Here is a 21,762-nt window from a genome sequence, read left to right as displayed (position 1 = left end):
AAATAAAAAGGGGTATAACCCAAAAAATGCTGCTATTCTGCGATTTTTAATTTACAAGCTACTCAGATGTCCCAAAAAACAGCAAAATTCCTACTGTAAATTAATTCCTGAGATTGACAAATAGTTCCAGTAAACAAAGGGAAAGGAAAGAACCAAAAACCAAACAACAACAAACAAAAAAACAAAAGATTTGTATCTGTATCGCTAGAAAGCAATATTCCCTAAAATCGCATTATCGCCAAAATATGGTTAAATAAGCAAATTCCCAGTAGGAGGCGTGTGTAAATGTGCTAGTGAAATTATAATCCCAAATATACAAACTATAAGTGCAAAACGTTAATATATAGCCATATATAGAAAAAATTGTTGCCTAAAATCGCATTAACGCCAAGATATGCAAAATCCCAGTAGGAGGTGTATATAAATGTGCTTAATGAAATTAAAATTCAAACCCTAAATATACAACCTATAAATGCAAAATGCTAATATAAGCATATATATGAAAGAGCAAAATATTAATAATATATAAAAATTATATCAAAAAAGTGCGAGTGAAAAAACAAAAAAACAAAAAATATAAAAAACAAAAAAGCAAAAAAGCAAAAAAATAAAAAAATATATAAAAATATATAAAAAAAACAAAAAATCAATTAACCCCCAAATTAAATAAACAATCCATAATAACCAAAAGTGAAAAATAGTGTCCAATTTTCCAAAAAAATCTTCAATGGTGCAATTACAGAAAGTTCAAATGTGACTATAGTGCTTCTTGTGCAATCTTCAACGTGACTTCTGTGTTCCCCCACAAGGTACCCCACTCACCAGAAGAATACACCCCTGCAGGGGTAATTCGCCTTGAAATCAAAGTCTGCCGATATCCAGCTCTTCATTCGCATCCAGAGAGAGTTTTCTCAATCCCTGCTGATGTCCAGCTCCTCAATCGCAACAAAGGGGAGATTTCATATATCCTCATAAGAAAAAAATTGAAGCCTCCATAGTGTGATTTGTATAAAAAATCAATTTATTGCCACAATAATATAAACCAATAAAAACATAAAAAATGATAAAAACGAAAAAAACAAATCTCATATAATGAGACAAGATGTGGAACCACAGTCCATTAGAAAATCACTCAGCCTCCATATATAAATAAATGGTAATGTTCCAGGAAAACAGATAGAAAATCCTAGAACAAAGCTGAGAGAAAGATAATAACCATACGCTAATGGCACTTTATCCCAAAAAACACAAAGGACTAAGAGTGTAAAAACCACTTAAAAACAATGTCCCAGGATATAACCTGTTGTATATGGTCACTCCAGTGTTTGTAAGTCCCCCAGGGATAGAGCCCTTTAATCCGAACGTAGAAGCCGCTCGGTGGATACGCAGCTACGGCTTGCACTCCAACTGCGTTCCAACTAACGGAACTGACGTAATAAGCGTAACTCCGTCGAACGCGTTTCGTCATTGACGTCTTCAGCGGCGGTGTCACGCTACTACGTCCTACAACTCAAATAGGAAAAAACCAAGATTAAGCAGCATCTGATTGGCCAACGTTCGTAATTGACACCCTTTTTTCTTTCTTTTTTGGATATCCTCCCCTCGCCTTCTGGCTTGGAACTGGGTGGTAACAACATCGGATTGGATACGGTGGTTGTCACTCCTTCAGACACAGGGTACAGCCCATTGTTGTTTGTTTGGGTGTCAATTACGCCGCTGAAGACGTCAATGACGAAACGCGTTCGACGGAGTTACGCTTATTACGTCAGTTCCGTTCGTTGGAACGCAGTTGGAGTGCAAGCCGTAGCTGCGTATCCACCGAGCGGCTTCCACGTTCAGATTAATTTTCGCGCTAAAAGGGCTCTATCCCTGGGGGACTTACAAACACTGGAGTGACCATATACAACAGGTTATATCCTGGGACATTGTTTTTAAGTGGTTTTTACACTCTTAGTCCTTTGTGTTTTTTGGGATAAAGTGCCATTAGCGTATGGTTATTATCTTTCTCTCAGCTTTGGTCTAGGATTTTCTATCTGTTTTCCTGGAACATTACCATTTATTTATATATGGAGGCTGAGTGATTTTCTAATGGACTGTGGTTCCACATCTTGTCTCATTATATGAGATTTGTTTTTTTCGTTTTTATCATTTTTTATGTTTTTATTGGTTTATATTTTTGTGGCAATAAATTGATTTTTTATACAAATCACACTATGGAGGCTACAATTTTTTTCTTATGAGGATATATGAAATCTCCCCTTGGTTGCGATTGAGGAGCTGGACATCAGCAGGGATTGAGAAAACTCTCTCTGGATGCGAATGAAGAGCTGGATATCGGCAGACTTTGATTTCAAGGCGAATTACCCCTGCAGGGGTGTATTCTTCTGGTGAGTGGGGTACCTTGTGGGGGAACACAGAAGTCACGTTGAAGATTGCACAAGAAGCACTATAGTCACATTTGAACTTTCTGTAATTGCACCATTGAAGATTTTTTTGGAAAATTGGACACTATTTTTCACTTTTGGTTATTATGGATTGTTTATTTAATTTGGGGGTTAATTGATTTTTTTTTTTTTATATATATTTTATATATTTTTTTATTTTTTTGCTTTTTTGCTTTTTTGTTTTTTATATTTTTTGTTTTTTTATATATATTTTTTGTTTTTTTGTTTTTTCACTCGCACTTTTTTGATATAATTTTGATATAATTTTTATATATTATTAATATTTTGCTCTTTCATATATATGCTTATATTAGCATTTTGCATTTATAGGTTGTATATTTAGGGTTTGAATTTTAATTTCATTAAGCACATTTATATACACCTCCTACTGGGATTTTGCATATCTTGGCGTTAATGCGATTTTAGGCAACAATTTTTTCTATATATGTCTATATTAGCGTTTTGCACTTATAGTTTGTATATTTGGGATTATAATTTCACTAGCACATTTACACACGCCTCCTACTGGGAATTTGCTTATTTAACCATATTTTGGCGATAATGCGATTTTAGGGAATATTGCTTTCTAGCGATACAGATACAAATCTTTTGTTTTTTTGTTTGTTGTTGTTTGGTTTTTGGCTCTTTCCTTTCCCTTTGTTTACTGGAACTATTTGTCAATCTCAGGAATTAATTTACAGTAGGAATTTTGCTGTTTTTTGGGACATCTGAGTAGCTTGTAAATTAAAAATCGCAGAATAGCAGCATTTTTTGGGTTATACCCCTTTTTATTTTATATATATTCTTTAGGATGAATACATGATATATTCGGGATTATATATTTAGATACATACATGTAAGGAGTTTTATTTGTAGGTAGCGCCAATTACCCCGGTTACCATATTGTTCTATTTTTTGGAGGAAACACCTATTGGAGTTTCTTTCCTTGTGGGTGGCAGCAACCTAATGATATAACTAGTATTTGTCTGTAGCCACTGTTATTGCTATCCTTTCTTACTTCCCACCGTTGTTGAGCGCGGTTTTCCTTAATTTTATACTCATTAATTCTAAATGCTCCTTCTGTAATTTTCAGAAGAGGGAAGTGTCTAAAGAATTCCTCCACTTTATTAGGTCCTACGTTCTCTGAAATGCTATATAATTTGGCATAACATTTTGTAAATTCGGTGACTATTCTTTCTGGGTTCTGACTTAGTTTCCCATTATTTAGTCACAGTTTAGGTAGTGCCGATGCATAGGGGCGGGGATACTAACTTTCTCGCTAACAGTGTCATGGGTTTATCACCCATTGTGTAATATCTGTGCAGTGACCAGCGTATTTGTTTTTCCGCTTGTGTGGTAAGGCTTAAGTTCAGGGCTAATCTGGCCTCATTTATTTTATGTCTGATGTCCACCTGTGGTGTCGCTTTTTGTTCCTTTAGGAGGTCCCGCAGTGTCTGTTCCACTTGTGTCACTGTGCTGTCTCGAGATCGCTTTCATCGTGCTGCCAGTTGGAGTAGTTTGCCTCTAATAGTGACCTTATAGGCTGCCCAATTTATTACAGGAGAGGTTGTTGCAGGTAAATTTTCCATTAAATATAAGCGTATCTCTTTCTCTATTTCTGTTACCCTTATCGAGTCGTTTAGAAGTGTGGCGTTTAATCTCCATGGGGGATGGATGAGGTTTTTTCCACAGATTGGAGACAGAAAGCCTGACCAGCGAGTGGTCTGAGCATGGTGTGCTAAGTGTCCTGACCGAGATTACGTATGTTAATGATGGGGTCCCTATAAAAAAGTGGTAAATTTTGTACGATGGACATGGGAATAGAAAATATAATCCTGAGGGATTATCCTCTCTCCCCACATCAATAAGGTCATTGCTATGTACAGTAGCAGCTGTGCTAGGCCGCCGATACTTTTAGGTACATGTTTATATATTATTTTGCTGTGTGATGATTTCTCTAATATTTGGTCTAGCGGTAGGTTACTGTCCCCTGATAAGATCACCTGTCCCTGAGCCTTTGGGAGCAGTACCTTGAACATTTTATGGAAGAAGTCGATTTGACCTGTGTTAGGGGCATAATAAGAAATTAGGGTGGTACCTGGTCATTTATATGGCCCACTGCCATTATATATCTGCCATGTTTATCTTTGATTATGGTGATAGAGACAAATGATATTTTACAAGAGAAACATATAGCTTTTTTTCCAGGCCTGAAGAGGTATAAAATTGCGGGTATTTTGTGCCGAGATATCTTGGGGTAGAGGTTTTGGAGAAGTGAGTCTCCTGCAACATCAAGATATTTGCTTTTTGTTTGTGGTAGTATGTGAAGGCTTTTGTTCTCTTAACGGGAGAATTAAAGCCCTGCACGTTATGTGTGATGATGGTGTATTTATTTGTCAACTGCCATCATGGTTCCGCAGAGCACACTTCCCCAGACCTAGATATGGAGCTGTCTGTATCTTTATTCCAGGGGATGTAGAACTACCAGTGGCCCACAGGGGTATAGCCAGACCTGGGGCGGGGGGGGGGGGGGGGTCACCGCCCCATAAGTACAGAAAAGGAGAGAAAGAAGAAAGAGAAAGGTTAGTTCATTTTGGAGAAGACTCCAAAACATAATTATTGCCATAAGGTATAACAGTTTCAATTCTGGGAGCTTGAGTGTGAGGTTGCTTTCACCCAAGAACGAAAGCAAGGTCACTTAAGTGGCATGTGTGTCCACCCCAGCTTCAATCCTTAATCCTAAAAAAAAGCAGGATGTAAACAATAAAAGGAATAAGACATATTGGCTCTGAGTCAACCTAGCTAAATTCTACTAAGTGCGCCCGAGGCCTTCCTGCCTCTTCTTTGCCTATTTAGTAAATATAGGGGTCAGCCGACCTCGCCACCATGTGGAGACCTAGTTCATCTAAACTATTTTTGCGTCCAGAGAAATAATCCTGTTGAAGAAGAAAGATTACATTTTTAACTTTTAACTTCAGCAAAAATCTGCAACTGTCTAGGCATTACTGCCTGAGTTCTCTCTGAAGGGGTAGCCTCCGCATATGGACTCAGCTAGTCTTAGTCAGACTTGGTACCCTTTGTGGGTCAATGGGAGGAAATACTCCATAGGTGGATGCAAGATCCCTTATAGGCGTCTCAAACTAATCCGCTCAGGTTGGTGGCAGGAGTCTTTCATTGTTCCTGGGCCTTTGAGGACCAAATGGGGGACAGAGCCCTGTTCTGGTGGTTGGTGGGCCATGTCCAACTTTTTATAGTTATCTGGGACTCCTGCTAACAATATTTTACCAGACAGAATATAAAAATGCTTTTATTTTGTAGGGTTCAGGAAGTACAGACCTCTTTCAGATTTTTATTGCTGTGTGTATCCCTGTTGCAGGATTTTTTTTACATAGCTACAAACAAATACAATTATTATTTACCCATTTTTAATTTTAGATGCCAACACCAATTCAATTTTAAGAAACAATTTTTAATAACTTTTCCAGCTGCCAGAAACATCATTTCATCTAGTGCTGCATACTTTTGACACTCTAGGCATGAATCATAGTCTTGGATCCAAGTTTTGCACACGATACTATCTATTCTGTATATGCAATGCCACTATGTTCACAGTTGAATACCCTTACATTTTTGATATCATAGGAATGGTACCAACCCTTCCCATTGATGACTGTTGTAATAAATTACTCCCACTTCCATAGTCACCTCTTTTCCCCTAACCTGTGGGTAGACAGTATTAGTATCACTGTGCAGGGGACAACAGGAGGCTAATGCCAAGACTGATTGAAGTATATTATGCTAGTTATTTTGGAATACATTCAAACAATGAGTGTACTACTGACCACTAGACCCCATTCCCAATTTATAATGAAACTTCTCCATGTCCTCCCTGCAAGTCTCATATTCACCTGTCCCTGATCCAGAGAGATCTCAGCTGTGTGTCCTTGTTGGCTTTGTAATGAGAATGTGAAGTGGACACCCAAAAGACTAGTGTGAGACAGGGCTGCCATGTTGTTCAAAATTCATAGTCAGCCATGACATTTCTTTTTTAGCAGCAATGACCCCACCCTCCTTTCAGGACATGGCTACATTAGGCCTTCATCTCACACAATTAAACTTTTAACTGCATGCCAGAACATCCTTATCAGTCCATTGATAAGACACTGCAGGCCCTCTCAACCCTATTAACTAACATTTAAACAAGGCAGGGCAACCAGATAAACTTTAGCCCATGCACACCCCATTAACAGGACAATACACATCATAGTCTTGCTCTAATAGTGTCATATAGTGTCATAAAACTGTCAAGTCCAGGCTTAAAGTGACATTAAAGGTCCATTTAAAAAAAACAAAAACATGTCATACTTAACTGCTCTGTGCAGTGGTTTTGCACAGAGCAGCCCTGATAGGGTCCCCCGCCAGTGCTACTGGCTCCTCCTCTTCAGCCAATGCCCCCAATAGCAAGCCACTTGCTCTGCGGGCACTGGTGCGTGCTCTCTCCAGAGTCCGCTCTATGTGTCCATAAGACACACACAGCCTGCTCTCTCCTCATTGGCTTACTGCCTGTGATTTACAGTAGCAGGAGTCAGTGGCTCCAACGGTTGCCTCAGCCTATAAAGAATAAGGCCTCATGCACACTGGACATGTTTTGACGTTTTTACAGCAGCTGTTTTTGGCGTTCTACAATCCTTAAACTCTCCATCAGGTTATCCTATGTGTCAGCAGTTTTGGGCAGTGGCGTTTTTGAGCAGTAAAAAAACCCCCAAAACTAATGGGTTCTGAGAGACGTTTTTCAACTGTAAAAACACTGATAAACGCTGATAAACGTCGATAAGTGCTCAAAAACGTCACTCATCAGTGTTTAACATTTTTGATCCATTGAAAAAAAATTAAAAATTTTCTTAAAAAAAAAAAAAAACGCTAACGTGGAAAACCGCTAAAAAAACGCTATTGCAAAAACTTTGAAAAAAGTTGAAAAACTCACTGCAAAGCTACTGGCCTTTTTTAAACGTTATTATAATGTCCAGTGTGCATTACACCTTAGAGACCTGGGAAAAGCTCAGCTCTTGTGCACATCGTTGGATCGAGAGGGAGCTCAGATGAGTATTGGGGGGGCTGGGAGCACCTCTCACAGAGGGTGTTTTACCTTCATCATGCATAGAATGCAAAAAGGTAAAAAAAACTTGAGCCTTTAAAACCACTTTAGTAATGTCTAATCTTAAGCAGATAACTGTCCTGGCTAACCATCCATCATAAATAGTTTAGCTAGAGCAATTAGCGAATATACATTTTTGTCTATCTCATCCTGTAGAATCAAAACTTCTGTGTAATAACTCCTGAGATAATAATGGCACTGCCAAAGACATATTTACCTGTATCAATTAATTAGCAGCATTTTAAGACCAGCTATTACTATCCTAGGAGGTGAATTAAACCCATTACCTTCCCTAGGTGAACCACGCATCTGATACCCATCACATATATGTATTTGAGGGTGTTATAACCGAATACTTGTAAAAGACTGTGACATCCCATTGGTCATTCCTCAGACCTTCTAATTGGTCAGAGCATTTCTGTCAGCACCTGTCAGGACCAGAAAAGTGGGGCTGCATCAGTAGTCTAAGCTTTCTTTTTACCATCAAAGAATGAACACCAGCCAAGATCTTTGAGAACCTCTGATACATCATTGACTGACTTTTACCGAACACACACAGAACCAGGATGTTGCTAATTATTTTCACTTTTAAACCGATTTTGTTATTATTATTATACAGGTTTTATATAGCGCCGACAGTTTACGCAGTGCTTTACAACATTAGGGTAGACATTACAATACAATACAATTCAAGACAGGGGGAATCAGAGGGCCCTGCTCGTTAGAGCTTACAATCTAGGAGGGAGGGTCAAGTTATACAAAAGGGTAATAGCTGTGGGGGATGAGCTAATGGAGAAAATAGTGCAGTTGTTAGATGGATGCAGGATAGGCTTCTCTGAAGAGGAAAGTTTTCAGGGATCGCCTAAAAGTGGATAACTTTGGAGACATTCTGACAGATTGGGGTAGTGAGTTCCAGAGGATGGGCGAGGCTCGTGAGAAGTCATGGAGGCGGATATGGGAGGAGGTGATGAGGGAGCTAGAGAGCAGGAGGTCTTGGGAGGAACGAAGTGGGGATTCGGTTGGTATTTTGAGACTAGGCTAGTGATGTAGCTGGGGGCAGAGTTGTGGATGGCTTTGTAAGTAAGTGTTAGTATTTTGAATTTAATTCATTGGGCAAGTGGCAGCCAATGGAGGGATTGGCAGAGAGGGGTAGCAGACACTGTGCGGTTTGCAAGGTGTATGAGTCTGGCAGCAGCATTCATGATGGACTGAAGGGGGGGATAGTCTATTTAAAGGTGAGCCAATGAGGAGGGAGTTGCAGTAGTCAAGGCGAGAGATAACTAGGGAGTGAATCAGGAGCTTTGTGGTTTCATTGGTTAGAAAGGGGCATAGTTTAGAGATGTTTCGGAGGTTGAGGTGGCATTATTGTCTTTCATTTCTTTTTGTAATACTTTTCTTATGTACATATTGTTTTGCACTATTTTACCTTTACTATTATTAAACTATTGTAGCACTAACCCCCGAAGGAGCTGCTGGTTATTTTTGGGTTTACCGTTACCTTCCGTTTTCCTTGTTGCATGTCTAGGGGATGTCCCATGGTAGATGGCCCAGTAACTTGAGACTGACAATAGATCCACCTGAATGGATTTTATTTGCAAAACTTAAACCATTGTCTTTCAACTTGGGATCAGAGTCTTTCAACTTGGGATCAGAGGGTTAGAAAAGGAAGTTCAGGTACTCTTAATGTCAAAGTCCAAGAAACATTAAAGAACTTGCTTACTTTGACTGCATCCAGAGAATAGCCATTCGCAGCTGGATGATCACTCAGGTTGGACAGTCCCTCTCTCACAAGGCCTAGCAGCCAACTTGGTGCTTACTCGGGAACAAAGTCTTTGTCACAGACGTTGTTGCAGAACGTGTAGGGAAACTAAGCTTTAGAACACTTGTAGGATACCTGGATCTTTCAGCCTGCTTGGCGATATCCACAAGACTGGATTTTTTCGGTTACTTCAGCCCTTCCAGGCTCTTGTTAAGAAAACCAACCCGTAGGTGGTGTTCTAAAGAGTCCTCCCCTGGAATGCTTGAATTACTCTGGGTCTCTCCCGAACCGGAGACAGCACCCAACCACCTCAAAATCCTTCTTTAGTTTCCTTGCCTCGGGCTAGCCAGCCCCAAGACATTAAAGTCGGGTGGATCCGCACCCCAGGCCATAGCCTTCCTGGGGGCTGGTTAGGAGGACCAGGACCATGTAATCAGCACATCATACTGGACCGGAACCCTCGAACCACGTGACGTCCGCATCTTAAATACCCTCTCCCAGAGGGCACAGCCACTGACCTGGCTCCGAAACAGAGTAACTTAAGCACCTAACCAGACCATAGTTCCACGCCTGCCACAAGAGACAGTGCCCCCTGTGGCCAGGCTGAACAGCTCACAGTCCAGTCAGACTGATGCAGAGGTCCAATTTAGACAAATAAACCCAAATAAAACTGCAGTTTGAGTAAAGTTTAACTTTGAAAAACGCATAGTGTGTGCTCTTCAGGAGCCGCCGCTATACTATATTTTGAAAAGTGGTAATATTGCCTCTAATGCACTAATGCAGAATTTAAAGAATCCCTGTCTCTTTCAAGATTGCAATCATAGGTATATCTTTGGATATACCTCTTTGTGGGGACAATGTGTGTTACATACTTTTATTCTAAGTCATAATTGTTATCATTAATATTGTGAACATTTGATATTTTACAATAAAAATATCTGGTAATGATACCCAGCGACGATTCCTCTCAGTCTGGTGGCACTTAGATTGCAGTCCTCCAAACTGCAAAATCTTTATGCAGGGTGAGGCAGAGAGTGCTGTTCTCGTTAATTAATGGCCAAATAGTCAGATGTTAATGAGGAACTGCAGTCCGCTCACATAATCTGTAATAAAAACATGTTTTCCATTCTGAAACTTCCCTCCAACCACTTTCCATATTATTTTATATATACTGTGATTCTATACTTGCCAAATATGTTGCAGAAATCTCCCTCCACTAAGTCTGGCTGCAACAATTTTAACTGTGGGCAGCTGAAGCTGCTGCCTGTTCACTTCCTGGATTTACACAAACACACAGAGGCACACCTCCAGCTCTGCAGCTCTCATTGGTCCTTTTATGACTCACCCACCTCCCTTCCTGGCAAACTCTCACGAGAGTGAGAGAGAGAGAGCTGTGCATGATGTCCTAAGGCTAGGCTTTTTACCAGACAAGAAACAGGAAGTGGGCTGTATAAGTTATTTACTGGCAGAAAAAAAAAATTATTTTACTATCCAAAGTTAAAACAACAAGGGCAGAAGATTAATAGATGGAAAGTTGAAAAAATGACTGAAGGTCCACTTTAACAAGTGCACAAGTGTTCCACAATTTACTTCCACAGCAGCCAGATAAATTTACAATTCCCCCTGGTGGATATCAACAGAAATTTATCCTAACCACCCAGTGCTTATAAACTAAAGCCCCGTACACACGAGAGGACTTATGTCCGACAGACTTCCGAAGGAGTTCTGCCGGAGTTCCGACAGAGTTCTGACGGACTTTTCGACTGAGCGGACTTGGCCACACACAATCACACAAAACTCCGGCGGATTCGAACGTGATGACGTACGACTGGACTCGAATAAGGAAGTTCATAGCCAGTAGCCAATAGCTGCCCTAGCGTCGGTTTTAGTCCGTCGGAATAGCATACACACGAGCACATTTTTCAAAGGGACCGGGTCCGGCGGAGTTCCGTCGGAAAAATTTGAAGCATGTTCCATATTCTAAAGTCCGTCAGACTTTGGCGAATCAAAAGTCCGTTGCAGCCCACACACGATCGAATAGTCTGACGGAATCAGTCCGTCGGACTTTGGATGTTGAAAAGTCTGCTCGTGTGTACGCGGCATAAGAGTCTCAACTACAGTCCCATGCCATCCAACAGGTCTGTATATCCTTATGCGTTCAATGTCCCAAAATCTTACAAGATTTTCTGACCCATGAAAAACAAAGGAGTCCAAAAAAGCTTTATCTCCGCAACATCCCTGCATCTTCTCTATTATTTTTTATCATTACGTATGTCCCCCTATATGATTTTTTCTTTTTGGGACACACATGATGATGAATGGCAAATATTAATAGAGAAAACTCAGAGATGGTTCTGGAATCTTTATTGGACCCATTTGTTTTTCATGGGTCAGAAAATCCATGTAAGAGTACATTGAACACATAGGACTATACGTTCTTTTGAGTTGGATATTAGCACGACACATTTTGGAACACATTGAAGCCTTTCACCACAATTTATATAGTGTAGCACTAACCCCTGAAGGAGCTGCTGGTTTTATTCGGGCTTAGCGTTACCTCTTCTGCTCGCCTCTTCATCTTAGGGGGGTCCCGTGGAAAGTATCCCAAATGAAGATATATCAGACACGAGGTCCTTTTTGGAGATTTATTTAGGGGTAACATCAAAGAAAGACACAAGACACAGTCCTTCAATAGAGGGATCCAGAGGACAAACAGCTCCACAGACTGGATCCAGCAGTCACCGGATAGGCCCCTCTCACTTGACCTAGAAGCCGATGATATGCCAAACAAAGACTCTGCCACAGACTTGTTAATGAAACTTAGTGGTTCTTGAGAGTAGATGCACAACAAAGTCTCTGCCACAGACTTGTTAATTGAACTTAGAGATTCTTGAGAGTTTTTAAAAAGAACTACCATACAGTACGAGATTCTTTCAGCCGACCCGGCGATACTGTAAGGATATTGATCCGGGATGCGTCCTCAAACTGAGTTTCCAGGCTCCTCCAGAGACACCAGCCTTGCACTCGGTCCTCCACTGGAAATGTCCACCCCTGGATCCTTCAGCTTTCCTCGGCTTCTCCCTGCAGGCGAGATAGCACAAGATCACCTCTGGATCAGTAGGCCCCAAGACATTCCTGGGCCTACACTCTCAGTTGCAAAGCCTCAGGCCAGCAGGCCCCGAGGCGCAGGACCATGCTTCACGCACCCCAGGCCAGCAGGGCCCTGGGGTTGGGATCACAGACCCCAGAAAGCAAAAATGAACGAACCCAGAAAAATAGTGTCTTTACCTTAAATACCCTCTCCCAGAATGCACAGCAGGGAAACCACACCCACTGAACCATTTCCGAGCAAGAGGTGGCATTCAATACATCCAGCCTGCTGCTGTTCCACACCCACTGACAGTGACAGTGACACCTACGGTCAGGTGGGAATCAGTGCAACCCAGCTGAACTGGCACAGAAACCATAACTTTAGAGAAATTAATCTGAGCCAAACTACAGCTTCAGATAATTAAATAAAAAAAAAAACAATAGCGTCTGCTCATCAGGAGCAGGGCGCTACATAGTATTATGTGTTTCATATATCATATAAAAGGACTCTGACCAAATGGGGGGGGGGGGGCTGTACTAACTCAATATGATTATAAATGTTATGTAATCAGAAATTATGTGCACGGTGTGTACTTAAAAATAAAAAATAAAAAATTGCAATGCGCTGCAAAAGTGTTCGGGTTTGGTTTGAAGAAAAGTTGGCAACCCTAGCTCCGGGCCGGGAAGTAAGATCCCTCAGCTTGGAGAAAAGGGCACCGGGACCATAGGTCGGGGGACCCTTCATGGTTTCTTGCACCAGGGCCCTGAAGGTTCTAGTTACGCCTCTGATGGGAAAGAAATAGAAGATTAAAAATAAAATAACAGGGTAGGAAAAAACAAAAACAGACTGGGGTAATCTTCCCTCAAGGATGGTCTACATATCGTGTCTCCCATCTAAGCACAGCATCTCCTGTACACAAAACCATTGAACATATTCCTCCATGATCTCCCCTCACACTGGGGACATCATGATCTAGTGCAAATGCCATGTATATCTATAAACTGACTCCCGCATCTAGCTCAACGTTTTCCCTGAGCCAGATGTGAACTATCCATTTTAATTTCAACTTCAAGTCAATAAAAATTTACTAAAATGGAAGTCTATAGCGTTTGTAGAGCAAGGCATGAGCCAGGAGAAAATAGATGCCTGGGAGGATACTGTAGCAAAGCTGTGTGGCACTATGTCAGTCATGTACAGAAGCATATGCTTCACATAAATGCAGCCTAATACAACATTGCACAAAATTTAGAGAGGGAGCCCACAGTGGAAACTAAACTAAAAGTGCTGTTATCCTTTTCTCCATAACTGGTGTTTTTGGGGGTATGTGGTGGAAAGGGAGAGGGGGCATTTGAGACCAATTAAAGAGAACAAATATCACTGGGCATATGCAAGCCTATGACGAGTTAGGCTTAAATGATTATAACTTGGCAGTGAATGAATAATATTTACCCCCTTATTCCTCAAATCTAATGATTTGGAAGCCATACTGGGACATGCAGTCCTCATTGAACTACCCAAGTAGTCTGGACAAATGTAATGGTAGATAACAATTATTTATCTATTAGCGTTACAGAGTGATTGAATTATAACTAATATATTGTATATCTTTCACAGACATGCTCAGATCCCAAAACAAAACCCCCCTTCTTCACAGACAAGTCAATGGAGTCATCTCTGAAATACATCAATAAGAAGTTTCCAAATATCGATGTCCGCAGCAGTACGGTAAATGCTTAAACAGCCACTACACCAGAACTCAGCTAGAATGTTTGTTAAATGTTTCCTGTTACCCTCAGTGGACAGCAGCCCTTCTTATGTGAATATTGTATCACATAAAGGTGACCGGATGTGGTGTTTGGTATCCCGAATTATAAAACAGCACTAGTTAAGTTACTTATACATGTACACAAACTGCCATGCCATCCAAATATTTTCCAATAGTTTGATAATTTGACTGTATATGGGTACAAACAGATGGAAATTTCATGGTAATTCTGCTGGCAAGTGTTTTAAAAAGACGCTGTCACCTTTTCCATTGCAGGCACACTGGCAAGGTCTGTATAAAGCCCCTCTATATGACCACCCTATACTCACCAATCCAGCGCACCCTCACCACTCCTTCTTCCATGGGTTGCTGCTGCTAAATACCCAGTGTTTCTGGGTATGGGGGAGCAAGTGACCTCCTCCAAAGATGCAGCTGATACTGGGTATTTTGGTGACAGCCATGACATAGATAGTTGGAGCAGTAGAGAGCTGGAGAAGAATAAGTATAGGTGAGTTGAGAGTATAAGGTGGTCAGAGGTTGGCTGAGTGTAAAAGGTGACAGGGTCTCTTTTAAATGGGTATGCTCCAGGTCTGCATAAACTAGGAATAAGAATGGAGGGCTGGAGTTCAAACGCTTCAACCCTTAATGTTTTCATGCCTGTTCTAGGCCAAGAACTTATTTGGTAGTGAAGCAAAGATCAGGAGACCCCCACAGCTTGCACCATTTAAAACAGTTCCCATAGTTCTGTCTTCACATATTTATTTAACAGTCTCAATAAGGCTTTTCTATTGAGGCGCCATTAGTGTGTACAGTAATGTACAGTAAGTGTTCTCCATAAATTTCAAATCTAGCAGAAAAGAAGAGAGCCCCAGTTACATAATTTGACATGCACAAGGGATACTTGCCTGCAAACCTTTTTCTTTTCAAGAATAAGCAAAATGTAAAGTTTTTAAAAGAAAAATTGGATATTTCTAATTATGTATAGTTATATGAAATAGTTTGAAAACCTTTACAAATACAATATTTAGGGGCTACTTTTAGTAATGTAAATGATAGAAGACGTATGTGAGTTATTACTCTACTTGCTATTTTTTTCTGTTGCCTTATATAGGTTGTACAGAATATTAGGATTTTTGGTTTACCTACAAGATTGGAGTATCACAGGACAGGGAGGACTTCATGCACATGACCACTTGGGGTTTTGTTGACCCTTTCAGGTGAATAGACACTGGCCAAAACTGCAGGAATCCCCACACTGGCATAACCCTTTCCAGCTTAGTTTAGGTTCAGTTTTGTAGCAAGTTAAGAGCAACAAAAGCAAGAGGCAAGCAATCAGCATCCTGTAAAGTGCTCCAAAGGGATTTCACAGGTAAACTAAAAATCCTAATTTCCTAATTGTACATCAGAGGACACAGAGAACACTACATCCATGACTACTTGGTACATCCCAAAGGACTGAACATAAGGGTTGGGCAGCAAGGCCAATATACCCAAAATCCTGTAACAGCATAGGAGGAAGCCCACTACAAAGTTGCCTGCAAGACCTTTTGCCCAAAGCGGACAGAGGCATAAATATCTACCTGGTAGTACTTAGTAAACATGTGAACAGAAGACCAGGTAGTAGTATTACAAAGTTAAATAACTGAAGCTTGATGCTGAAAAGCCCAGGAGCACTGACACTCCTGGTGGAATGGACCTTAACTGGGAAAGGAGGGACCTTGCACCTGGAACAATGGGCCTGAGCTGATGAATCCATCTATAAATAGCGGATCGAGAAGCAGCCTGACCCTTTGCGAGGACCTGCATGAACAAACAGGGACTCAGACCTTGCATGAACAAACAGGGAGTTAGACTGACAACAGCTTGAACAAGATCTAAACAGCCAACCTGCAATCGAAACCTGTCCTGTGATGGTATTCAAAGCAAGAGACATCTCCGCAACAGATTGGAGAAAAAAACACCATCTCCCCCTCCACCCCATCACAATATACAGATTAGCGATTGCAGCCGTTGGCTGCATGCGTTAACTGAATGCTGGTTTTTCAGCATGACCGCACAACAGAAGCTGTTGAACAGACAGCTGTATACTACAATCAACCCCAATTACTAATTACTTTCAGTATGTGTGTATTGGGGTTGATTTCAGTGCTAAATTGCAGTGCATTGGGGAAAAACATGCTTCAGTAACATCTGAGCTAAAGTGGTTCTAAAGGCAGAAGGTTATTTTTTACCTTAAAGTGGATGTAAACCCTCACATATACCCAGTGAAGTGAACAGCCTCAGATGATACACAGGGATGAAACAAATCTACCTACACACGTTTTACATGTATATCTGCTGTCTTCAGCTTTATTTACTGTTTAGAAAGTTCAGATCATGTTAGGAGATCCTCTCTCCCTTTTCAACACTGCAGGGAAGTCTGAGCATACAGCCAAGACAGCTGATTGGAGGAAAGGCACACACTCCTTCTCCTCATAGGTAGAGACTTTCAGAGCTGATCGTTGAAAAGTTCAGGGCTCTGCTAATCTATTTATAACATCCTCCCTAACACAAAACTCTGGCTGCTTTCATCATATGTGATGGAAAACTTGTCAGGAGGTATCAGATTGACAACTGAAGAACGCAGCAGGAGACAGCTATGGGACTTAGTGCTTTAAAGAGAGATAAGAAAACACTGCTGATATATGTGCCCAGCTCAAATTTCATGAATCGGGTTTACATCCACCAGGGGCAGACTGACTATTTGGACACTCTGGCACTGCCCAAGGGCCCCATGCCACTAAGGGGCCCCATCAGGGTTGCCAGCCTCAATAAAACCAGGGACAGTATGTAAAAATCTGTGTTTTTTTAAAAATCCCAAGATTATAGCTACCTTTTCAGTGTGTGTGTATGTGTATTCTGTGTGTGTATACTGTGTGTGTATATTGTGTGTCTGTGTGTCTATACTGTATGTGTGTGTATACTGTGTGGCCCCATAATCTATTTTCTGGGGTCCCTATAATCTCCTATTGCCTGGGGGCCCCATAATCTCCTATTGCCTGGGGGCCCTATAATCTTCTCCTATTGCCCGGGCCCCATAATCTCCTATTGCCTGGGGGCCCCATGAGTTGTCAGTCTGCCTCTGACCTCCACTTTAATGCATTCTACGCTTTAAGGTAAAAAACCTTATGTATGCAGCCCCAGCCCCCTAAATACTTTATTGATCCGATCTGGATCTAGCGATGTGCAAAAGAGCAGAGAGTTTTTCTCTGCTCTTTCTGTCCTCACTTAAAGCGGTAGTAAAACCGCACATTTATTTTTTTTAAACCTGCAAAGCAAAAGGCATAATGAGCTACTATGCACCGCATACTAGCTCATTATGAAATACTTACCTTAGAACGAGGCCCCGACATCTGGCCCGATCCACGCCGAGGAAGCTGACATGCTCCCTCAGCGTTTTCTCCGGGTATCGCGGCTCCGTCGCTGTGAGTGGCCGGAGCCGCGATATCGTCACTCCCGCGCATGCGCGCGGGAGATTTCATTCCGGCCGCCGGCCACTGCCGGATTTTCAGGCCGAGAATCCCCTTGTGCGCATGCGCCGCTGCAGTCAGCGGCGCATACCGAGGGGGATATCTCCTAAACCGTACAGGTTTAGGAGATATTTTTTTTACCTACAGGTAAGCCTTATTATAGGCTTTCCTGTAGGTAAAAGTTTAAAAATCGAGTATACAACCACTTTAAGCATGACAATCCTTAGGTGTTCAGGTGTTGTCATCTGTTTTTAGCTCAGGTGTTCCATACCACGAAAAGCGTGATTGTTTTACACTGACTGTCATTTTTCATTGTGATATTTCCACTATTTCATAACAAGTTGCTTATGAGTAAAATGGGAAATTATACACATAATCCATATTAACCTAAAACGACTATTTTTCACTTTTAAATCCAGCAACATCTGGGTCCAGTGCACAAAGATAAAGTGGAAATTGTGAAATATCTGACTGGCTATTACCTGACATTTGTGGATGTCATGGAATTCAGGGTAAGTAGTGAGTGACTGAGATATAATATATATTTATATATATTATATCTTGTATTATGTTTGTTGTTTTTATCAAATGCACAGTTTTAGACTACATAGTAGTGTAGTTAAAGCTGAACCTCATGCAGACAGCTAAATAGAGGAATGAAATACACATCGGAGAACTGTTTTAGACACTCAAAGATTTCTAATGCCGTCCATTTAGTTTTAAGATTTGCAAGCACTACCAAAATATACAGTCCTGTCCGACAGGGAAACACCTGATTTTTCTCTGCTACAATTAGGTTACATTTACAGGTCAAGAAGTGGCAGAATAATAAGCTAATTTTACAGTCACTTTGCTCTCTTCTCCTATCAACATGTTCCTTTTTGCCACATGAGCACTGCAGAACAGTTATCTGTTCCGAGGGCCATCTCTCCCTCTTGTAGTCTGAACTCTGCTGTACAGGGACTTCAGGGGGCTAATTGAAAGTCAACTTCATCATTTAGAAAAATACATTTGTGTCAACTGGAGTTCAGCTTTAAAATAAAATTATAAAAAGTATACACATTTTCTTTTGCAGCAACTTTGCTTTTTAACATACTTCCATTTAAGAAGCAGGGACGAAAAGCTGTTTCTAATTAGCATTTTTATGCCTAGTACACATGATGAGAAAATTTGACGAAAGCGATCGTATAATAATCTAATCATTAGTGAACAGCTTTCGAGAGCTGATCACAATAGTTCCTGCAAAATTATCCGAAGGGACAAACATGAAAAGTTTTCTTGTACGATACCAGAAAATATAATTTTTGTTTAATTACTACAGTATTCGCCCCTGGAAGAAAAAAAAACGGAAGACCAAGATCATGCGTGAGCTGAAGCGAAAGAATACATTACAATACAATGCATTTCATGACCTCTTAATTTTTGATATGAGACTAACATGCCAAAAAAAAAAAAAATCAGATGATCATTTGTCTGATATTCTCATTGTGTTTACAAGGCTTAAAGAGGAAGTAAACCCTGATAAGTTTACTTCCTCTTTCATTGCCTGCAAAGGCAAAGCATAATGGACTACTATGCATCGCATAGTAATCCATTATGTGTCACTTACCTGACACAGGAGCCAGTGATGTCACCGCTGTCCCCTGTAGTCCGGCGCATCCATCTTCTCGGTGGGGTCTCGCTGCTCCGCCGCTGTCATTCGGCGAAGCCGCGCATGCGCACAGGAGCCGACATGCTGGGCGACATGCTGGGCATCTTCGTCGTTGACGATGCCACGCTCATTGCGCCTGCGCACCACTGTCTACGGCGCATGCCTGTCTTTCAGCAAATATCTCCTAAACCGTGTAGGTTTTAGGAGATATTTCTTGAACCTACAGGTAAGCCTTAATCTAGGCTTACCTGTAGATCAAAGTGGTTTGTAAGGGTTTACAACCACTTTAAGAATGCTACTCCTCAATAATAGTCAAAACTACAGATTCCAGTAAACTGGCAGCTTCCAAATAGTCAGTAACGTAATGTACTTACATTGTTTGCTGGTATTTTTAACATATCTTCCTGTCCCTGCAGGATCACGTCTATGAATTGTTGAATACTATCGATGCTTGCCAGTGTTACTTTGACATTGTAAGTTCAGGTTTTTTACATACTTCAGTAAATGAGGCAATTAGACTGTTAACAATTCCGTTCAAAAAACTGTTTTGCTTTAATTGATACACAGCGATACATTGTAGCCACCAAAGGCTCCAGTTTTGATCAAGGCAAAACTTTAGTGCAGCTGTTCCCTAAACTGTATAAAAAAGACGTATCAAAAAATAGTTTGTTTTATTGAGCACATATTTTGAGTTATTATAATAGCGCTTACCGCAAGGCTTGGTTCACACTGCTGCAACTTGGGATCCGACTTGTAAGACCTCAAGTCGACTGAAAATCCCATGTTAGTTAATGAGAGCGGTCTTAATTAGCTCTACTGAAGTTGCTCCGTCTTTAGAAAAGGTTCCTGTACTATTTTGATCTGACGTCAAAATGACTTCAGTGCCATAGGGTGTAAAAGTCATTTCAAAGTCACATCAAAGTCTTATCAAACTCTAATGCCTTGTACACACGGTCGGACATTCCGACCACAAAATCTGTTGGATTTTTTCCGAAGGATGTTGTCCGAAACTTTTGTTGCATACACAAAATTGTCGGAAAATCCGATTGTTCGGAACGTGGTGACATTCGTTGCATACAACGGGACTATGTAGAGGCTAGTAGCCAATAGCTTTGGTCTCGTAATTTGATCTGAATTCCATCGGAATTCTCTACAAACGATTGGAAAAAAATCTGATTGGATTTTTTTGTCGAAAATTTTTTGAGATCCTGCTCTCAAAATTTTTCCGTCTGAAATTCCGACAGAAAAAGTCCGATAGAGCCCACCCATGATCGGATTTTCCGACAATATAATCCGACCGGACCTTTTCCGTCAGAATTTCTGACCGTCTGTACAGGGCATAACTCCTAAGTTGCACTGAAAATTGCAAGACTTTAGAATCTGCTTAGAGTGTACTGAGCCTAAAATGATTGTAAATCCAATTTAAAAAAAACAAAAACAAATATGTTATACTTACCTCTGTGCAGTGGTTTTGCACATTAAATGTTATTAAAAATGACCTTCTCTTTTCAATCTGCAGTGCTGTCATTTTCTGTAAAATTCAATGCAATACGCCAACCTGGAGACGTGCACAGAAACCCAGAAATATCACTTCCTGCTTGTGAGATTGGCTGACTGATTATTTCACAAGTTTTCACTAAGATACAGATCAGATTTTAGGCATTCTCTGCAACAATAATTTCATTTTTGGTGGGATAGCCCCAAAGGGTTAATCACTTCTAAAGGGAAGCTGACACTGCAAAGGTCCTCATTAGAACACTGGAAGTGCATCAGTTGAATAATAATGAAAACTTCCATTCACTTTCACTCTGCAGACAACAAACAGCTTTTTCGAGCATAAACAGTTAAGACTCTGCAACAAAAATTGTTAAAATCCATGCAATGTACACTGATCATCCAGAGGGGATTTTTTTTTTACATAAGTGGAGTTACTCTGTAAGGTTTGTGGCTGTTGAAATTTGAAATTAAATTGAACTCAATTACATGAGGGATGTTTATTTTATTTTTCTCTATCATAATTTAAAATTAATAATTTTTTTTTTTTTTTACTGTAGGGTGTCTGTATCAGATCAGGGGAAATAACACTATGTCATGGTCAAAAATGAAAATACTTTGAATGGGTTACTTAGGTATGCTCTAATGTTCGGAAAATTCCGCCAGCAAAAGTCAGATGTGAGCTTTTGGTCGGAAATTCCGACCGTGTGTATGCTCCATTGGACTTTTGCTGGCGGAATTCCTGCCATAGTGTTGTACGTCATCGTGTTCTTGACGGTTGAAAGTTCTGAGAACTTTTGTGTGACTGTGTGTATGAGCGCAATTCCGTCGGAAAATCCATCCAAGTTTTTTCCGACGGAAAATCCGCTCGTGTGTATGGGGCATAAGTCTGCA

The 21,762-nt window shown here is 40.7% G+C and overlaps 1 protein-coding gene across 2 annotated transcripts in view; it reads left to right on the top strand.

Annotated features, from left to right (window-relative positions):
* The window catches only part of NCKAP1L (NCK associated protein 1 like), a 311,632-nt gene that overhangs the window by 33,374 nt on the left and 256,496 nt on the right, over window positions 1-21,762 (top strand). For both annotated transcript variants that reach the window (XM_077483779.1, XM_077483778.1), the window contains exons 2-4: window positions 14,064-14,174; window positions 18,143-18,235; window positions 19,791-19,847. In XM_077483779.1, the coding sequence (XP_077339905.1) occupies window positions 14,064-14,174; window positions 18,143-18,235; window positions 19,791-19,847 (261 nt within the window). The remainder of the gene's footprint in view (window positions 1-14,063; window positions 14,175-18,142; window positions 18,236-19,790; window positions 19,848-21,762) is intronic.

The sequence above is a fragment of the Lithobates pipiens genome, unplaced genomic scaffold (assembly GCF_037356315.1).
Source record: "Lithobates pipiens isolate NorthernLeopardFrog02 unplaced genomic scaffold, aLitPip1_a1.2 Scaffold_16, whole genome shotgun sequence".
NCBI lineage: Eukaryota > Metazoa > Chordata > Amphibia > Anura > Ranidae > Lithobates > Lithobates pipiens.
The sequence above is the reverse complement of the archived record's forward strand: the minus strand, read 5'-3'. Positions and strand labels throughout refer to the sequence as shown.